At 41.4% G+C, this 21379-nt stretch overlaps 1 protein-coding gene across 1 annotated transcript in view; it reads right to left on the reverse strand.

Annotated features, from left to right (window-relative positions):
• The window catches only part of Uhrf1bp1l (UHRF1 binding protein 1 like), an 87445-nt gene extending 72500 nt beyond the window's left edge, over nt 1-14945 (reverse strand). Inside the window, exon 1 of the mRNA XM_045152674.1 lies at nt 14784-14945. Within this exon, the coding sequence (XP_045008609.1) occupies nt 14784-14827 (44 nt within the window). The 5' untranslated portion in view covers nt 14828-14945. The remainder of the gene's footprint in view (nt 1-14783) is intronic.
• Between the last annotated feature and the right edge of the window lie 6434 nt (nt 14946-21379).

Here is a 21379-nt window from a genome sequence, read left to right on the forward strand (position 1 = left end):
GCCTGGTGTGGTGGTACACACCTTTTATCCCAGCACTTGAGAAGCAGAGGCAGGAGGATAGCTGTGAGTTTGAGGCCACCCTGAGACTACATAGTGAATTCCAGGTCAGCCTGAGCTACAGTAAGAACCTACCTCGGGAAAAAAAAAAAAAAAAAAACTGGGCTGGAGAAATGGCTTAGTGGTTAAGGCACTTGCCTGCAAAGCCTAAGGACCTAGGTTCAACTCCCCAGAACCAACACAACCCAGATGCGCATAGTGGCGCATGCATCTGAAGTATGTTTGCAGTGGCAGGAAGCCTTGGTACAGCCATTCTCTCTCTCTTTCTCATAAATAATTTTTAAAAAATTAAATTTTAAAAAATTTTTTAAAAATTAATTTTAAAAAATAAAATAAACCCTTCATTAAAATAAGGATATTGAGATTTTGTTGAAATACCAGAATATGTAACAAAACTAAACTATGTATCCTTCATGACAAACATGGGGACACATAGACATAGATGCTGCTTTCAGGGAGCTCACAGCTCTACAGAAAGAAGCACCTTCATGGTCACTACAGCCTTCAGCCTTACCACGCACAGTGCTGAGTGAGGGCTACAACACAGCGAGAACGCGTGAAACAGAGGCAGTCACTGCAAGAGTGGCCAGTAAAGACGCCTTGGGAAGCCTGCTTTGGGAATGAGTTTCAGGTATGTTGTTAAGAGGAAGCTTTGCCTAGAGAATAAACCAGAGAGGGCATTTCACTCAGAGGCAGCAGAAGGTTCAAGGTGACAAAGGATGACATGTAGCAGGCATAGATGTACTCTAAGGTAGAAAACTGTGGTGTAAGGCCTTTGCATTGGACAAAAATGATAAGACTTGAGAAACCAACAGGAAGGCATCCTGTCTGTGACAAAGAATACAGGCTTCATTACAGAATGAATCAGTGTTGTTCCCAAGTTGTCTCTACATAGACTGATCATGGTTCATCCAAGAGCAATAAGAAATAAATAAAAAGGAAAAGGATGTGCTAGATGACTCTTGTGCTCCCATTACCAATGCAGTTACAAATCTACTTTCAGCTCCTTTGTACTGGATTTCCACCTCAAGAATTCTTTGAGCAAAGCAATTCTGTTACAGGGCTGGGAATATGGCTCACCTTGTAAACTTCCAGCCTTGCATGCATAAAATCTTGGGTTTGAGTCCCAGCATGGCATAAAACTGGACATGACAGTGTTCGTCCATAACCTCAGCACTCAAAAGGTGCAAACAGAAGATCAGAAGTTCAAGGTCATCCTCAGCTTTACAATAAGGCCAGCCCGAGTTACATAAGATGCTCTCTCAAAAAAAATTATTCTGTTAAAAACAATTTTTAAAAGCTTGAACAAGAACAATTAAGTAAGATTAGCATTTATGAAACGTCTTTCTGATAACAGTGCCAAGGACTGAATGAAGAACTATGAGGCCAGAAGGAAGTGGAACATTTAGTTGCAACAACTGATGCAAGAACTAATAAATTCAAGCAAGGTGGTGATGACAGAGTGGATCAAATGTGTGCCAAGTAATCTGCTATGTCCCAGGTTCAGGACAGAGCATAAACTCAAGCCACGTAATACAAAGGAGTCATGGTTGCCCAAACTGAGGAGATAACGTAGGTCTAATGACTCAGGTCTGTAACCCTAGCTCTCAGGAGAGTGAGGTGGGAGGATGACAAATTGAAGACTTACCTAAGAAAACTTAGTGAGACCCTGTCTCAAAAAGGAAAAAAATTTAAAGAGCTGGGTATAGTGACATGTATCTGTAATAAGGCAGGAGTATTAAAAGTTCAAAGCCACCTTGGCTACACAGCTAGTTCCAGGCCATCTTGGGTTACATGAGGCCATCTCAAAACAAAACAACCACCACCTAAGACGATATAGTGAATTCCAAGTCACCCAGGGGTAGAGCAAGACCCTACCAAAACAGCAACAATAACAAAGGGCTGGTGATATACTTAATGGTGGAATACTTCCTAAATTAGCACGTGTCAGGTTCCATCTCCAGCAACTGAGGGGAAAGGAAGGTAAAGAAAAAGCAGGTAAGCTTGGAGGTTGGATTTAGTAAACACATGCACTGCTGTGGTATAAACTTAGAATACAATCATCATGTTTTATCGTCAGTAAGATAAGCACTGACCAAGCCAAAAGGATATGTTAAAGAGGTGTCATCTAAAAAAACTAAAGAATTTTGGTTGTAACTCTACTTCATGAGCAACTGTCCTAGAGGATTTGCTGTCTATCTCCATCCATCTATCTAAACCATCCCTAAATGCTATTCTCAACAACAAAAGACCCTAACTATCAATATGCTAAAGAGAATCTCAAGAAATTTTGCTTGAGAGACAGATTACCAAAAGACAGCCTGGAGTTATAGAAACAAGGGATGGAGAACAAAGTTTGGATCATCATACTATACAATTGCAACAAGCCTATGGCAGCCAGCTTATCAACTGCTCCATTTCTCCAAGTAAATATGCAAAAAGTTGTACAATTGCACTTACAGGCACTTTTGTTTTGTCCAGAGCTAGAAATCTTACATGTTGCTCAGGCTGGTCTTGAATTCCTGAACTCAGTGATCCCTGTCTCAGTATGGGCCACATGCTGGCTAATGAAAGGGACACAGGGAAGAACAGATGGTGAGAAACCTGAAAAATTCCACAAACTGAATCCCATTCCCACTGCTTTTTTTTTTTTTTGTGAGTCTTGTTTTAATCTTTTTGATAAAGATCACAATTAATATTAAACATAAAGTAAACTCCTCTAAGTCTTTCATTAAATGAGAGATGTGATCAAACTATCTTGTGATCAAAAAAGCCTTCAATCTGGGCATGGTAGCACACGTCTTTAATCCCAGAACTCAGGAGACAGAAGTAGCAGGATCACCATGAGTTCGAGGCCACCCTGAGACTACAGAGTGAATTCCAGGTCAGCCTGAGCTAGAGTGAGACCCTACCTTGAAAAACCAAAAAGAAAAAAAGAAAAGCCTTCAAACCTCATTAACTATATTAGACTAGGAAACCTTCCTTAGCAATTAGACTAGGTCAAATGCTAATTGCTGTTAAAACTTAAAAACATGTTGCCAGACCTCATTGGCTAGAAAAGACATTCTAAAAGAAGAACTAGGGCTGGAGGGATGGCTTAGCGGTTAGGGCGTCTGCTTGCAAAGCCAAAAGACTCAGGTTTGATTCCCCAGAACCCACATTAGACAGATGTACAAGGGGATACACATGTCTGGAGTTCATTTGCAGTGGCTGGAGGCCCTGGCACGCCCACTCATTCTCCCCTCCCCCCCCCCACACTCTCTCTTTTTTCCTCTTTCTCTGTCAAATAAATCTATAAATAAATAAAAACAAAATATTTTAAAAGAAGAACTACATGAACTGACAGCTGCTTAGTAAAGGAAATAAAATCAGCATCTGACTGAAAGAATAAGAATTAGAAAATAGTCCCAAGTGGCTACATTTGTAGAAAGGAAAACAAAAATGGGGAATAGAAGTATTACCTGAGGGCAGAAAATTCAGATAAAAGGTCCCTATTCCTGGTGAAAGCAAGCAGTCAGTGGCCAGGGATTCTTAGACTCTCTCTTCTGGCACACCAATCTCCACCACAGCCAGCAGGGGATGCTGCAGGGAATGGGTACACAGGGGACACAGAAGGGAGCAAGTTTACGGGAAGGAAGAGGAAAGGATGAGATGATAAAAATATTCAGCTGTGATACACTTAAAAAAATACAGTTGTATCTCACACTGCATTAAGTAAAGGCAGATAGTGCTTCAATTCTAAAATTAACCATTTAGAAATTTTTCATTCTCTCTACTACTGGCATTACAAGTACTATGCTACATTTTCACTTTTTAAAATAATTCACATAACAATGCTGATTAACAAAGAGAACTTTATTGTATAAATTATACAAAGGCTGAACTAAAATAAATCAGGGCACTCTATAAAATAAGCAACCTACAAACGCAAATTAGATTTACTGCCAAAAGCCTCAATGAAAATTGTAACCCTCATTTCAAAGACTAGCGAAACATAAAGTTACTTAAGAAAAATAATCCAGTCTGGCATGGTGACTCATGCCTATAATCCCAACATAAGGCAGGTAAGTTGTTTCAAGATAGGAAAGAGTGTGGTGGGAGGAAAGCAGCAGAGAGAGGAAGGGAAAGGGGAAGGAAAGGAGATAGATTCATACAACAAAGAAAGATCCAGCAACATTCTATATCTGTATGACCAAATGTATATTATAAAGTTATAGTACTATCCAGAAAAAAATTTAATCTAAATTCTCTGGATATGAGTAAGCCTTTTAAAACTATCAAGAAAGTTGTATTCTATGAAGGTCATAGTGATATATGCTGTAATTACCTTCCTGTTGCTGAGATAAAGCACCCAGCCAGGGGCTGAAAAGATGGTTCAGCAGTTAAGGTGCATGCTACAAAGCCAAAGGATACAAGCTTGATTCACCAGTACCCACATAAATCCAGATGCACAAAGTGGCACACGTAGCTTGTCTGCAGTGGATAGAAGGCCCTGGTGTTCTCATTTTCTCCCTCTCTTTCTCTCATTCTCTCCCTCTCTCTCTCTCCCCCTCTTTTTCTCCCTTTCATACATAAATAAAGAATAAAGCACCCAAGCAAAGTAGCTGATGAGGGGAAAGATGTTGGCTTGCAGTCTTGATGGGAAACTTCACAATGGCAAAGGAAGCATGGCAAAGCAGAGGCTGGACATCACCTTCTGCTAGCAGGTAGAAAACAGAAACGAGAGGAGCTCTACAATGGGGGAGCTAGCTTTAACACCCTAAAGCTCACCCCATCCCCAGTAACACACCTACTCTAGTAAGACTCCACCTCCCAAACTGCCACCAGCTAGAGACCAAGCACTCAAAACACATGAGTTTACAGGGTTCATCTGATTCAAATCACCACATGATATAAGCTGATTTCTCTGGTCATTCATGTTTTTGAACAACTATGGCAGATGCTAAAGACATAGTGGGGAACAAGAAAATCACAACTGTCGTTGTTTATCAGGGCATTCTGCCCTTTAAAGAGATGACCAGCTACAGAACAATTACAACAATGAAGCCTGTGTTTACGAGATATATATCTTAAGCCAGGCGTGGTGGCGCACACCTTTAGTCCCAGCATTCAGGAGGCAGAGGTAGGAGGATCACTGTAAGTTTGAGGCCACCCTAAGACTACATAGTGAATTCCAGGTCAGCCTGGGCTACAGTGAGACCCTACCTAAAAAAAAGAGAGAGAGATACATATCTTATTATATATATAAATTATTTTAGCCATGTCAGTGAAGACTAGCTTAGTTAAAAATGCCCACCAAGGGGCTAGAAAAATGGCTTAGTGGTTAAGGAGCTTGCCTGTGAAACCTAAGGACCCAGGTTTGATTCTCTAGTACCCAAATAAGCCAGATGCACAAGGTAGCACATTTACCTGGAATTCATTTGCAGTGGCTTGAGGCCCTGGAGTACCCACTCTCTATCTGCCCTCCTCTCTCTCTCTTCCTCTTCCTCTCTCACATAAATAAATGAAAAATAAAAAAGAAGGTATTTTGGTACCTTCCAGAGAATTGTTGGTCAGGGAGGTTTCTGAGGCTTGCAGAACATTACAGGCCATTGCCAAGGCTCTTGGTTTCCCACCAGGAAGAGATGGTAAGACCCTACTGCTGAAGACTCCACATGCTTGGGCTGCAAGATCACTGGGAAATCTTGCTGGAGCTGATCTGAAAACCTCCTCTGTATAGACCAGCTGATAGAAAGCTGGATAAAGCTATCTTGCATGCAGCTCAATGGAAGAGAAAGAACTCATCAGTGGAGATAAACAACAATGGACACTGCAAGCCTTAAGTTTGGCCAGTCAGGCCAAATAAGCCAATGGGTGCAATAGGGGCATGTCTGTTATGGGGGAAATCAGCTGCTTTCTAATTGGACTAGAGGCCGGCTCCATTGGACAGAATACATACCTGATACTGAAAAACTATGACAGGGGAGATCATGAGCCCTAGGAGTGTAACACCAGCTGGTGTCTGACTAAATGCATATATTATGCTCAGCAAACTGCCCAGTAAGTACTTCTCTTAATGTTCATACCCATATATTAATTCTACTCTCACTTTTGATTAGAGAAGCTTAAAAAAAAAGTTTTTTTTACAGCCAAAGAAAGGGTAGGGGACTCCTTACAATGCACCATTTCAGACACAAAATGGCCTGGATACCCATGACTTTGCAGTGCCTGGCACTACGTACACAACACCCTCATAATAAGATGACATCAAGATAAAAGATAGACTAGTTAAGAGGTGACAGGGATATGATGAAGAGTGGATTTGTGAAGGAGAAAATGAAGGGGGAGGGAATTATCATGGTTTATAGTCTATAATTATGGAAGTTGCCAATAAAAAGTTTAAAAAAGAAGACGGAGATCCCTTTCTGAATAGTATGAGTAGGTAGAGAGAGTCCATATAGCTCAAGCTCAAGTTTACACACAACTGTCAAACTGGCTAAGAGACACTTACAGTATCTAATCCCTAATAAAAATCAACAAATAATAAATTATTATATACTGAATCACACTAGTTTCAGGTCTCAATTTTTAAAAATATTTATTTATTTATTTATTTATTTGCCAGAAGAGAGAGAAAGAGAGACAGAGAGAAAAGGGGAATACCAGAGCCTCTAACTGCTGCAAGCAAACTCCAGATATATGCACCACTTTGTGCATCCGGCTTATGTGGCTATTGGGTAATCAAACATAGGTCATTAGGCCTTGTAGGCAAGTGTCTTAATACTTGAGCCATCTCTCCAGCCCCTTAGTTCTCAATTTTGTTCTCATAGTTTGGTGTTGTTATAACTAATTTTTCACTCATGAAAGCAATATTAAGTATGTTACTTGAAACTTGCAAACTGAGCTCTAATCACTCGCTATCCACTGTTCAATACAAAGGCATAATAAAAAATTAAGTCTCTCCTCCCCTGCCATGTAATATGCAGAACGTTAAACACATCTGATTGGTAAAAGGTAAGTGTTTAGAATGAAAACTGCAGTTCTAATGTATCGTCTAACCTTACAAAAGTAAAGGTATGCAAGTAAAATTAGAGAATTATGTTCCCTAACTTAAAAGAATTGCTGAGTCAAGAGACTATGTTCTTCTATTTCAAAGATGGAATGTAGACTCTAAGGGTTATAATAATAGTCTCCTAAACAGTGAGGATGGTGAAATACCACAAAAGAGTACTACAAAAGAACTGAAGTTTTAGTAAACAAAAAGCAACTGCTTAGGTGTGGACAACAACCTGAAACAGGCAGGATAGAAAACTCAAATGAAAACAATACTGCGTCTGTGACTTTTCTCTCAGTGCTATCTTTCAGGCCTTGGGCCAGTGGCAAATCTTAATATATAATAGTAATTCCCTTCACTGATACAGGAACAGAGATCCCCTTAGATTTGGGATTCTAGGATGGTAGAGGTAGCATCTAACCCCCTTTTCAAAGGAAGTTTCAAACCAACCTCCTGAAAGCAACTTTAAAAACTCAGTATCTGGTACCAGGTGGAAATGAATGTGCAAGAAACACCTATTTCAGATACTTCTGCATATTTCTCTGAATAGTACCCCAAAAATCAGCTGGCAATTCACTCTGCATTAATTATATGTCATATAACCAAATGATAGCCACACAAAATAGCAAAAGCATTTTAATGTTCTATGGATTGAGAATATGAGAACCTATGTCCCCCGCCCTCCCACCACCCTTTGTTTTTTCAAGGTAGGGTCTCGCTCTAGCCCAGGCTAACCCAGAATTCACTACTAGTCTCAGGCTGGCCTTGAACTCAGTGATCCTCCTACCTCAGCCTCCAGAGTGCTGGAATTAAAGGTATGCCCCACTATGCCTGGCAAGAACCTGTGTCTTTTGTCCCCAAGAAGGCCCCTATTTCTATTTCAACCTGATCTGGCCTTTGCTGCTGTTTTTACCATGCTGAGGACCAAAGCAGGGCCTCAAGCATGCTAAGCAGGCGCTATACCACTGAGCTACACCTGCAACCTTGGCCTGTTTTCTCTCTTTTCAACTCAATTCATTCTTTACTTTTTTACTCTTTATTGGAGGCCTTGACACATTTCAAAACAGAGCAAGCTTCCACTTTGGACCCTCTGCACTTCCCACCACCTCTTTTAGGTCTCTTTTCAATGATGGATTCCTGATCACCACATTCAAAACTAGCTTCATACTCCATTCCTATGTTCTGCATTTCCTATCCCCTTTCTCACTATTACTTTTTTCAATAACACACAACTGATTTTTCCCAGATGCCTAATCCCAGTAAACCAAATGCCCAAATTTGATATGTCAACACAAAAACACAGCTCTCACCTCAAAAGGAATAAGAGATGGTTTGTTCTGGAGCCAAATATAAGTAACCATGGCCCAGGAATATAGTTCAGGTTACCCCAAATACCAATTTCCAAGGGGGTAACAGCTTCTTGAAGTTTTTATAAAACAGAACAAAAAGAGTAGTAAATGAAGACACCTTTCAAATACACTGTAGATGCCTCAGGCAGGCAGATCATGCAAAGCAGGGAGGCTCTGCTACAGGCTTCAGATGCTGTGTGGCGATACTCATAGCCTTTTGGTTGGTAGAAGCTAAGGGTCTCTTTGTACACTCCAAAAGATTTTATCTAATAGTCATCAGGATATTAAGTAACACATCGAAGTGGACATTAAGTGGATAGTCAGGAGCTAAGATAGCCCAAGATAATCTGGTTCCCAATTAGTAGCAGCCCATCTCTCCATATCACAAAAGCTCTTGCCTGTCAATCAGCCATGTGGGTTCCATGTTTAACACAAGGGCAACTTTTTTTTCTCTGGGAACTTCAGTTCACACATATGACAACACAGTTTAGAAACAGGTTATAGCTAATGGCATATTTATGCTTATTTTATTAAGATAGAACCAATGCAGTAAGACTCTGCCTTTAAAAAAAAAAAAGAAGAAAGGAAGGGAGGAAAAGGAGGAAAAAAACAAGAAAAAAGGTGAAGCACATGAAGAATTAGCTTTTGAATAATAATAATATGAGAAGGTAATTTTGTATTTTTAAAATTTATTTGCAAGGAGAGAGAGAGAAAGAGAGAGAGAATATGAGTGGGCACACCAGGGCCTCCAGCTGTTGCAAATAAACTCCAGACACATGTGCCACCTTGTGCATCTGGTTTCATGTGGACACTGTGGAATCAAACATGGGCCATCAAGCTTTGCAAGCAAGCATCTTTAACCAGTGCATCATCTCCCCAGCCCTATTTTCTTTCACCTTTAAAGCTTTAAACTTGAAGACCATTGTGGTGGTATGTGTCTGTAATCCCAAAATAAGGGAGGTAGTGCAAAGAAGACCAGGAGTTCAAAGCCTTGGTTACATAGGAAGGTCTAGGCCAGTCTGGGCTACAAGAACCCAGTCTAAAAAGAGACTAAGCAGAAGCTGGAGAGATGGCTCAGTGGTTAAAGGTACTTGTTTGCAAAGCCTACCAACCTGGGTTCAATTCCCCCTCAGCCCATGTAAAGCTGGGTGGCCACTGATTTGCAGCAGTAAGACACCCTGGCAGGCGCGCACACACACGCACACAGAGTCCATCTAGAGGCATTACATCTCCACTTCAGACACTGCTCCTGGACCCCAGGCTCCAGTAACCAGACTTCTTTTATGAACATTCTTCTTTTCTTCTTTAGCTGGGGATTGTTTACTGGAAGTCCCTTCCCCTCCCAAGGACAGAGTTCAACTTCCTTGAGATAGCAAATGAGGCCTACGGAAATTTCAGCCTATCATTGACACTAAAACCAGCAACAACCCTGACTCAAAATAATTTTCACCTCCACCATATTTCCTTCTTTGCCATGGCTAATTGATCTATGTGCAGCTAGAATTGGGACACACAGACTCTTTCCCAAAAATCTGAAAGCTGACAGAGATCAGTGAAGGAAGTTGTAGGAGATGAAAAAGTATTCTAAGTTGTAGATCTCAATCAGAGGCAATTTGTCCCAGGTGAGATTTTTTTCTTTTTCTGGAATTCCTGGAAGCATTAAGCATCCTATATAGTACAGAATAATCTTCCACAACAAAAATTATCTAGACTAAGATGTCAATAGTGTGCTGGGGGAGACAGCTCAGCAGTTACAGGTGGAAGCTTCCAAAGGCTGCCAGTCCCAGGTTCAGTTTCCCACTACATACCATAATGTCAAATACACAGCTGTTCATGCACCTGGAACTCATGTGCAATGACAAGAGACACTGGCATTCACTTTCACTTTCTCTCTCCCTTATCCTCTTCTCACATATAAATAAAAACACTTTAAAACTAAAAGATGTCAATAGTACTGACTGAGAAATCCTTCTCTAACAGGACTACCTAAGAACTCCCCCATGAGATTCATGGAGCTGGCTGGTTTCTGCCTTTCTCTGAGTCTAGTCCTCAGATCTTCCTCTGATTCTGAGACCCATTCTGACAGCTTTCTGATACACATATGTCTATTTTAAACCAGTTTCTCAATCTCTAAGCTACTAACATTTGCAGCAAGTGTCCTTTATTTTAGAGGTTTGTGCCGTACATATTAGGATATTTAGCAGCACCTCTGCCTCAACCCACCTGATGCCAACATCTTGCAAGTCAGAATAATCAGAAACATCTCCAAACACCGCCAAATGTCCCCAAGGGGCAGAAGTGCTAGTGGTTGGCAACCAGTGCTTCCAACATGACAGACTCCACCCAGATAAGGTGTGAGTATGCCTAGCCAACTGCCAGTGCCCAGAAAAACCTGTGTAGAACATGAAGTGTGTCCTGAGGCCAAGGGAATGAAGATGAGGGGGGCATTTGTAAATGAATCTTTTCTACTCCTTTTCAGATCTTAGCTTAATTAAATATGTGCCCTTTTTCCCTTCAGGTGAACCTGTACATGTGCACACACATGTACACACAGGGTAACAGATAGTATGCTCCTGAGCTAAAAGTAGCTCCTGTTCTTATTCCTTTTCTTACATTTGTCAAAACTCTTGAAAGAACATTCTATTCCCTATGACAGAAGTCTCCTATAAATGCCTCCTGTAAACCCTATGCTCTCTAGTTTGAAGGATCTGGGCAATTTCTCCTTGAAAGCCTCTTCCGATTTTGCTCATCTTAAAAATTTAGCTCCTCTAACCTACTCGTCCCTCTTACAGCACTCCCCAATAGGTCCAGATCCATCAAGTACATCAGTGTTTCACTAATGCAAGAGGCACTTGGAAAACAAACTAAACATTAGTCAAGGAAGAAATATTCAGATGTGTACTTCTCAAATAGTCTAGAATATGGGAAAGGTATCTGTTAATCTCATAAGAACAATTTCTCATTCATACTTTCCAAATATACCAGCTTCTCAAGTATTGCTAGTTTTAATCTTTCAATCTCACTAGGCTTCTATCTCAAAGTTCAGCGCAAACATTCTTTTTTCTCTTGTTGGTCCCAGGACAGACTTCTTCCTCCCTTACTTGGAAGACACCCTACATAACACCCAATAAGGACTAGGACAGGACAGGATAGGTACTGTATTTTGTAATGATTCAATTGTCATTGCTTCCTAACACAAAGAAACTGATAGACTTTGGGCTGGAAGGACAGCTTAGTGGTTAAGGAGTTTGCCTGCAAAGCCAAAGGATCCAAGTTCAATTCCCCTGGACCCACATAAACCAGAGGTACAAGGAGGTGCACATGTCTGGAGTTCATTTGCAGCGGCTAAAGGCCATGGCACACCTATCCTCCCTTCCCCACACCTCCCCCTCTCTTCCTCTTTCTCTATCAAATAAATAAAAATATTTTAATAAAAGAAACTGACAGACCTTAAACCTATGATAATACTAATAGCAAACAGTATCACCTCACTTAAAAAGAAGGTGAGGACAAGTCAGATCACCCATGCTATTCACTGAACAAATAAACACTCTATACCTACTTGTTGCTAACCTGAGGAGAAAAATATCTGCCTTCATGGAATTTACATTCATTCAGTTGGAAAGCAGAAAGCATGTGCTTATGCACTAAGGTGCTTGCCTGTGAAGCCAAAGAATACATGTTCGACCCTCCAGGTCCCACGTAAGCCAGACCCACAAAGTGATGCAAGTGTGCAAGGTTGCACATGTACAAAAGGAGATGCAAGCATCTGAAGTTCAATTGCAGTGGCTGGAAGCCCTGACATACCAATTATATCTCTCTCTCTCCCTCCCTCCCTCCCTCCCTCGCTCACTCATCAAAAATAAACAAATACATATATATATGTATGTATGTATGTATGTGCATATATATATATATATATATATATAGAGAGAGAGAGAGAGAGAGAGAGAGAGAGAGAGAAAGAAAGAAAGAAAGAAAGAAAGAAAGAAAGAAAGAAAGAGAGGTGAGGGTGAATGATGTGGAGAAAAACAGGCAAGCAGGTGGGATAAGGGCTCAATATTTTGAACTCTGTGGTTTGAAAACCCGCATTTGAGAAGGTACCATGGGTGTATCCACAGGCCACATGAATTATCTATTATTAGAAAGAAGTACGTTTTGCATAGCTATTGTCGAACTGTACTTTAGGCCACTAGATCAATATAGTGACATCTTAATACAATGGATAGTCTATATGATGAAACTTGATCCAGGTAATTTGAAAAGTTCATCTCATAGAAACAACTATAATTTATCACAACAGATGCTGCTATTATAAATAGCCTGTAGAGTCATAAGTGGATTTTCCTAGCAAAGGATGACAATAACATTCAGATCAGCATATTAATCAAAAACATGAACTTGATTCTCTTCAGTCTCCTAAGGATGCTCTAAAATATGAACTAACTGAAAAAGCTTGTGTCTAAAGAACTCATCTGTGGGGAAAAAAATTCCTCATTACTATTTACCACATAGCTATAAGAAATCATACAGATTATAAAGTAATCCTAAAGACTTAACTTGGAAAATGTGAGTGTTGTCTACCTGATGAAGTAAGCCATTACACTTTTGTTCTTAATCTAAGAGTCCATCCCAAATGGATTTCTACAAGAACATTAAACAGGAATGCCCTGAGGCACTTATCGATTGAATTAAATTTTCTTCTAGGCATACAAAGTGGTACTAGGTAGGTACCATCATCCTTGGGAGACAATATAGGCAGTCCAGTCATTTTCTGGGTCTGGCTATATTTTGTTTTTTAAAGGAACTGGACATGAGACAGGGTGGACTGCCTCTAATATACAGAGATAAAACCTTCTTCCAAAATAAGATAGTTCAATACTGAACTTTACATACAACATTAAAGGAAACTTCTCAGCCAGGTGTGGTGGTGCAGACCTGTAATCTCAACACTTGGGCAACTGAAACAGGATGAACCTGAGTGTGAGGCCAGCCTTGGGTATGTAGAGTTCTGTACATACGTACATACATACATACATTCACACACACGGCAAAAGACCTTGTCTCAAACATAAAAATAACCAAAAAAATTATGATATCCATACAGGAATGCATAGACATGTACGGGCATGTGCACACACACACACCACATACATACATAAACATACAAAAAATATTAAGGAATATATGGTCATAAATGTTGCTATGATTTGCTACTTTAATTATATATGCATAAATAAACATAAATCACAGGTTTTTTTGTTCCCAATATATCACTTATGGTATAAATAAATCTGGAGAATGAAAAACTGGGTTTGCTCTTTGCATAAATGCACAAATATACATTATGAATCACAGTGGATTTTTTTGTTCCCAATATATCATCTATGGTATAAATAAATCTGGAGAATGAAAAATTGGGTTTACTCTCTCTCTATACCCGAGCACCTTCCTAAAATCAGTTAAAAGAAACCATTAACTTGCAAATAACAGGGAAGAGAAAGGACTCCTAGCCCAGAGCTTTGAATCCCCTGTTACCAACTTGGAACCGGATCCTACATTTAGCCTGTGTCTTGAGACAAATATGGAGAAGCCCAGAGCAGTCACAAACTGCCAGTTTACTGAGTCATGTTTCTGACTAAAACTTGTGTTATGAAATGGGAAGAATGACACGTCTTGAGTTGAAACGCCAGAGATGTGAACTCCCAGAATTAAAAGGTCTAGAATAAAAAGAAAGAAAGAAAAAAAAAAGCAACAACTCTTCAGTAAGAATGACTGGGGGGGGGGGGGGGTTCTCAAAGGACTCCAGAGAGAACTTGCCAGATCTGACACCTGGGGTTATTTACCTAAAACAAATCCTCGCTGTGCAAACAGGCACACCCCGCAAAGCCGGGAGCAGCGGGGGCGCAAGGTGAAGGGGACCGAGGGCAAGCCCAAGGTTAACGATCCACGGGGCGAAGGCAGCCTGGACGCCCGCTCGCCTCCCCCACCGCCACCCCCACCCCGAGAGTCCACGCCGCCCCCGGGGCGTCCCGGGTTAACGGAACGGCAGCGCTCGCCAGCCGGCGCGCCCCGGAGCATCATCGACACCTAGGTGACGCCGGGGAGGACGTCATCGCCGCAGCCTCCGCGCACCGGCGACCCCGGGCCGCCGCCCCGGGGCGCCTCTCCGCGAGCCGGGGGCTCCGGGGACCCAACCTCCCCGGCCACCCGGGGAGGACTCGCCGAGGCCGGCCCCGGGGACGCCGCCCGCCGGGCTGCGACGGGAGACGCGGAGCGCCGGCCGCAGGCACGCGGCGGAGGCGGAGGCGGAGGACACCCGGCCGCCCCCGGGGACCACCGACCTGGAGAGATGCTTCAGGATCTGCTTCTTGATGATCCCGGCCATGGTGCCCCGGCGCTCGCTCGCCCGCCGTTCCTCACGGACTCGACGCCTCGCCGAGGTCTCCTCTCCGTGCCCGCGGGCCCGGCTGGACGAGAGCGGGAGACACTGGAAGCCTCGGCTGAGGCCGCCGCCGCAGCCAGCCCACAGCCCCGAGCATGACGCTCAGGCCGCCGCGGGCCCCGCCAGCGCCATCTTGGCTGCAGCATCACCTAAGAGACCGAGCCGGGGAGGGGAGGGGCGGGGAGCGCGGGGGCGTGGCCTCGGGGGCGTGGCCTCGGGGGCGGGGCCTGCGGAGCTCAGCCGGGTGCGGCCACGCCTCCCCGGCCCGGGACCTACACCCGCGTGGCTAGGCTGCCAAGTCCCTGGCCTTCCAAACCCAAGAACTACTTGGGCTTCCCAGGCCATCCTTGCCTCTCATCTTGCTTCTGCCTCCATCCCGGAGTGTTCTCCTTCGCATGCCTACTTCATGTCCTCCCAAGTTACCTGACCCACAAATTGCTCTGCTGGAGTTACTCTCTTGACGGGCTTAGCTTTATTCATGTAACTCTTTTACTAAGATCTTGTCCCCACCCCTGGCTAAATGCTATGATTTAATGTTCCCCCCAACCCGAAAGAAGGTAAAAGTCAACTCGTCTTAACAGAGTCTGACCTGTAAAGGAGAGAGCCCAAATTCAAGTCCTGGCTCTAGTATTTTTCCAACTCTACTAAGCTAATTTTTTTTCTTAACTTTTAGCCTCACTTTATTATTTTATTTATTTGTTTTGGGTTTCACAGCATAGGCTGACCTGAAATTCACTATGTATCCCAGGCTGGCCTCCAACTCATAGCGATCCTCCTACTTCAGCTTCCTGAGTGCTGGAATTGTTCTAGTCTTTATTTATTATTTATTTGCGAGCAGAGAGAGAGGAGAGAATAGACACAGCAGTGCCTCTTGCCACTGTAAACAAACTCCAGGTGCATGTGCCACTTGGTGCATCTGGCTTTATGTAGATACTGGGGAATCAAAGCCAGGACATCAGGCTTTGCAAGCAGTTGTTTTAAAGGGCTCAACCATCTCTCCAGCACCCTGGCCTCATTTTAATCATGTATAAAATAAAATTAGTGTCCATGCAGGAAGATGGTTGAGCATAGGACCAATTATGTACTATTGGGCAACATTTACTGGACACCCACTGCAGAAAGTTTTGAGAAAGTTTGTAAATGGTAGAAATGTTTCAGATAGTTAGAAGATGAACAGTGCAGGCCTATCTATGTTTTAAATGGGAAAACCCTGTCAGGTCAGAGCTGCAGGAAGCACGGTGTACTCATGAGTCACATAGCAAAAAGAACGTTACTCAAATACTGCGTACACATGGGAACAGTCGGGGAGATTTGGAAGTAATCAAACTAAACTGGCAGCACTGGCACACACTTGAAATCCTAGCAACTGGGAGGCAGAAGCAAGGGAGAGTTGTTAGATTGAGTTCAGCCTGGCCTACATAACAAGTTCCAGGCCAGCTGAGGTTATTACATAGCAATATGCTATCTCAAAATAAAAAGAAACTTGCCAGGAGTGGGGGATCATACCTATATAATCCAAGTACTTGAGGCGCTGAGATGGGTGGATTGCAAGAGCTTGAGGAGTCTGAGCTACAGAATGAGTTTCAGGTCACCTTGAGCTAGAGTGAGACTCTGCTGAAAGAAAGAAAGAAAGAAAGAAAGAAAGAAAGAAAGAAAGAAAGAAAGAAAGAAAGAAGGAAGGAAGGAAGGAAGGAAGGAAGGAAGGAAGGAAGGAAGGAAGGAAGGAAGGAAGGAAGGGAGGGAGGGAGGGAGGGAGGGAGGGAGGGAGGGAGGGAGGGAGGAAGGGAAGGAAGGAAGGAAGGAAGAAAGGGAAAAAGAGAGAAAGAGGAAGAGAAGGGAAGGGAAGGGAAGGGAAGAAAGGAAAGGAAGAAAGAAGAAAGAGAAAGGAAGAGAGAGAAAAAAGAAAAGAACCAAGTAGTTCAGCAGTTAAGAGCACTTGCTTGCAAAGCCTGTCAACCCCCACCCCAGTTTGATGTCCCAGTACCCATATAAAGCCAGATGCGTAAAGTGGTGCATGTGGCAGAAGTTCATTTGCAGTGACAGAAGACCCTGGAGTGCCCATGCTCATTCCCTCGGTTTCTGTCTGTCTCTCTCAAATAAAAATATTTTTTATAGAATAACAAGGCTAAAAATTATACTACCATAAAAGAACTCATTATAAAGATGCTTATTATGGGAAGGACTCTAACTTCAAGCTGGTTTGCCAGTCTACTGTCAGGTGCTACAGAGCCAAGAGAAGGCTTTCTAAAGCTGCCACCCGCTGCCACACCCTGTCCTTGGTCAGATGACTCATCCTCAGCCACCACAAAGAACTCTGGCTTTCTCAGTTCCTGAGGTCAAGCGTAATAACATTACTTATCCTGGGACACAACCTGTTTCTCCAGCTGACCTACTGTTGCTTATCTTAAAAATAATTGTAAGTGACTATCAGCTGTATTTGAAGAATAAATAGAAACGTTGATTGTGTGTAGAGGTGCCACAAGCCTTCTCCTGCTTTTTCCAAAATAATGCAACAAAATAGAACACAAGGAAGTCAAAAGGACCTGAGGGCCCAGGTCAGCCTCTGAGCACAGGGCGAACTGGATAGTCTAGTCTACCTCAAATGTTGTGAGGACCGCCAACACAAAAGGATGCCTTCTCTCTGCCCTGGATCTCTTCAAGAGTTGCAATAGCCTTAGCCTTAGCCATAGCAGCTGTCTGCAACTCCAAGAGTATTTTAGTCCGTACGTACAGGCACACATAGAAAAGATAGAAGAGAGGAGTAGGATAATCTTTAGAAGCCTTAACACTTCTTGGTTTTGTCCAGCTTATTTCATGAGAAAAATCAGCTTATTTGCTCCCATTTTAAATCACTGTGACTGAAAATTTATATCCACGGTTTGAACTTATACACAGCTTATCTTATGGGCAGTTGGGGGGCATGTCTATTTATATGCACATGTAACCTAAATGTCAAATATAAACTGGCTAAGGACAATCATATTAAAAATTTCAAGTGCAAGGTTGTCCATGCTGGTAATCTCAGCTGGGGTTGCTGGGAAGGCTAAGACAGGGTATAACAATTTGAGGAAACTGAGTTGGGCATGGCGATGCATGTCTTTAGTCCTGCACTCAGGAGGCTGAGACAGAAGGATTCATGAGTTTGAGGTCAGTCTGACACTATAGATTGAGTTCACTGTCAGCCTAGGCTAGAATGAGACCCTGCTTAGAAAAAAAAAAAAAAAATTAAGAAACTTAGTAAGACCCTGTCTCAAACAAGCAAAACAAATCTAGTAAAAGTCTGGGAGGCTGGGGATATATTCTAGTGATAGCATTCTAACCTCTAAACACGAGGCCCTGGGTTCAATACCATTAAAGAGAAAGAGAGGAGGGAGAGAGATCAATTAGTTGATGTAAATAAGTAAGCCTTCATCAGCAGTTTAAAAGTTATAGGCAAATATAATGTGAACTTTCAGATAACTCAAATATGGATATATGTCAGAACAGATTGTTTTAACATAAACTAGAAATATTAAAACAAACTAGGGAATTATAAAAATAAAACATAAAACACAAAACGAAACAGGTTAATTATCTCAACTTATCCCCTTGACTAGGTTATAACTAAACAAGAAGTATGTAAGCAGGGAGTGGTGTACACGCCTTTAATCCCAACACTTGGGAGACAGAGGTGGGAGGATCACCATAAGTTCCAGGCCACCCTGAGACTATATAGTGAACTCCAGGTCAGCCTAAGCTAGAGTGAGACGCTTTCTCAAAAAAAAAAAAAAAAAAAAGTATGTAAATATTTTTTGAAATTTTCTGTAAAAAGAAAGGAAATTGTTGAAATAGGAAAAATGTTGTAATTCTGCACCCCTATGCCACCTAGCCACAAAGCAATGTTTTCAGGGGTGAAAATGACCACAAAGGAATGTCTAAAAGAGGAAAAGAAATTAGGTTACCTCCGAGCGGTGTATCAGGAGGGTGTGTGGGTTTGGGGGAGGGTTCCTACCTAACAGTGTAGGTAACAACCTAAACTTTTTGAAGAATAAAAACTATACAGTCAGGTATGTTCCACATGCCTGTATTCACAGCTACTCAGGGGATGAGGCAGAAGAACCACTTGAGCCCTGAAGTTTGAGGACAATGGAGATTGAGGACAGAAAAAGAGAAGAGGGAGACAGAGAGAGGGACTTGAGAATGGAAAGAATAATATGTGAGTCGACTATTCACTCACATAAACATTTAATCATATACAATAAAACAAGGACTTTTCAAATATCTAGGGTGAACTAAACAAACAAAAACAAAGATAAAAACCTGTTACTACCATGAAAGAGTTAACAGCCAAGCCTGAAGGTAGAGTCACAAAGCTAAGATTTTGAGCTCTGTCATTTGACTTCAGCTCATATGTTGGGTTCAGCCACTTTATAGCTATATAAAGTTGGGTGAGTTTTTTAAATCTTGGCCAGGCCCAGCCATCACACCTGTTGGAGATAATAGTATCCAACTCACATAATTTTCTTAAGACTAAATGAGATTACACATATAAATAATAAAGTGCCAAGCATATAGCAAACTTACTAGAGGCTGGTGTTACTATTCATCATTGTGATTAGAAATAAGCAAATCACTATGAGAATACAGAGGACAGAGTTCAGAAACAGATCAATACCAGAGGTATTACTTCTCAGATGAGAACGAATCACTTTAATTTGTTAAAACAACTGATTTTTAAATGAAAGATTGGGTGGAAACAGAGATTTGCAGAATCTTATACTATGTGATTGTAGGGAAATAATATTGTAAGAATTAATCAAGCTATTAAAGCTAAAGTACTTAGAAAAATGTCTGACACAAAAGAAGAGAGACTATTCTTGTTAATTCATTAGGGGGAAACAAAACAAAACAAAACATTTTAAGCCAGTGGAACACAACTATGAAAAAGGACCAAAGTGTAAAAGTTCAATGGTAGGTGGTCTAATATTGTGGTTGGAAAAACATCTAGATTTTTTTTTTCTCAAAATGCTGTCAATCATGCCTGTTAATAATTATAGTTATATTTTCTTTTTAAAAATACTTACTTGATGCTAGCTGTGGTATCACATGCCTTTAATCCCTGCACTCAGGAAGGAGAGGTAGGAAGATCACTATCAGTTCAAGACCAGCCTGAGATGATATAGTGAACTCTAGGTCAGCCTAAGATAGAGGAAGACCCTACCTCAAAAAAAAAATTACTTATTTGAAAGAGAGAGAACACCAGGGCATCTTGCTACTGTAAATGAACTCCAGATGCATGCACCACTTTGTGAATCTGGCTTTGTGTGGGTACTGGGGAATCAAGCCAGGCTACTAGGCTTTGTAAGCAAGTGCCTTTAACAACTGAGCCATATCTCTAGGCCTATAGTTATGTTTAAATTGTGGAAATAAATTTCACATTTAGTCTCCCTTGATAGAAAGAATACACGATATCACCAACTAGATGTGCTCTAAAATTAATTTACATTATCAAAGTATAATTTGGGACTGAAACCATTGCTCAATGGTTGAGGCTTGCTTAGAATGCACAAGACCCTTGTTTGATCCATAGCACCATAAAAGTAAAAAAGGTTATAATTTTCCTTACAATTTTCAAAAAGTAAACAACACACAAATACATGGTAAACATTTGCCAAAGATTTTAAAATTTATATTAATGCAGGAACTAAAAACCCAAGGTATAAATCTGGGCCATTTATTAATGATTTAAGTCAGCTACATATTCATTGTATACTTCCATGAGTCATTTAAAAAATTATTTTATTTTTACTTATTTTAGTAAGCCAGTGAATTTTCTTGGGCTACTTTCAGAAGTGTGGTTGGGTTGAGAGTTTACTTACAGGAGCATGGATGACTCAAAGGTAGCAACATCACCAAAAAGCCCATCCCAGGGTGGCTGATGATTTGCAGGAGTAGGAGTAAGGGGCTGCTTACAGAAGCTGGTGAGTCACGTCTTAACACTCTTAAATATATACATTACAGAGATATACATGTATTTGAAAAGTTGTATTTACAAGGCTTAAAATTTCTTGTAGAAAATTTGGGATGGGAAAGTGCAACGTGTGAAAGAAAAGAGTGAAAGATTTATTGAACAATTTGGGCTGGAACTAGTTCAACTTGCTCGTAATAAGCAACTCTGCCTATCTCTTCCCAAATGAGTTGTGTTGGGTGAGTCTAGTATAGTTTGAAATTACCACAGTAGTAGTAGTCATACCATAGACACTAGTTAACTACAAAGCAGGGCTTATTTCCTCAAGAGTATAAGACTATAAATTTAAGATATGGATATTATTTTATAGGCAATAGCAAAAAAATATAAAATTTTTATGATGGTTGACCTAGGGAGGACAGTCATATTTCTGGTTCACAAAATACTTAACAGTAATTATGCTTCAGGTTCAGAGGAGAGAGATTAGAAAAGAGGCAGGAAGAGAACTGAGAAGGTGGTAACAGTATTTTAGGTAAGAGACAAAAATA

Source organism: Jaculus jaculus, chromosome 6, assembly GCF_020740685.1.
Source record: "Jaculus jaculus isolate mJacJac1 chromosome 6, mJacJac1.mat.Y.cur, whole genome shotgun sequence".
In the NCBI taxonomy this organism is placed as follows: Eukaryota; Metazoa; Chordata; class Mammalia; order Rodentia; family Dipodidae; genus Jaculus; species Jaculus jaculus.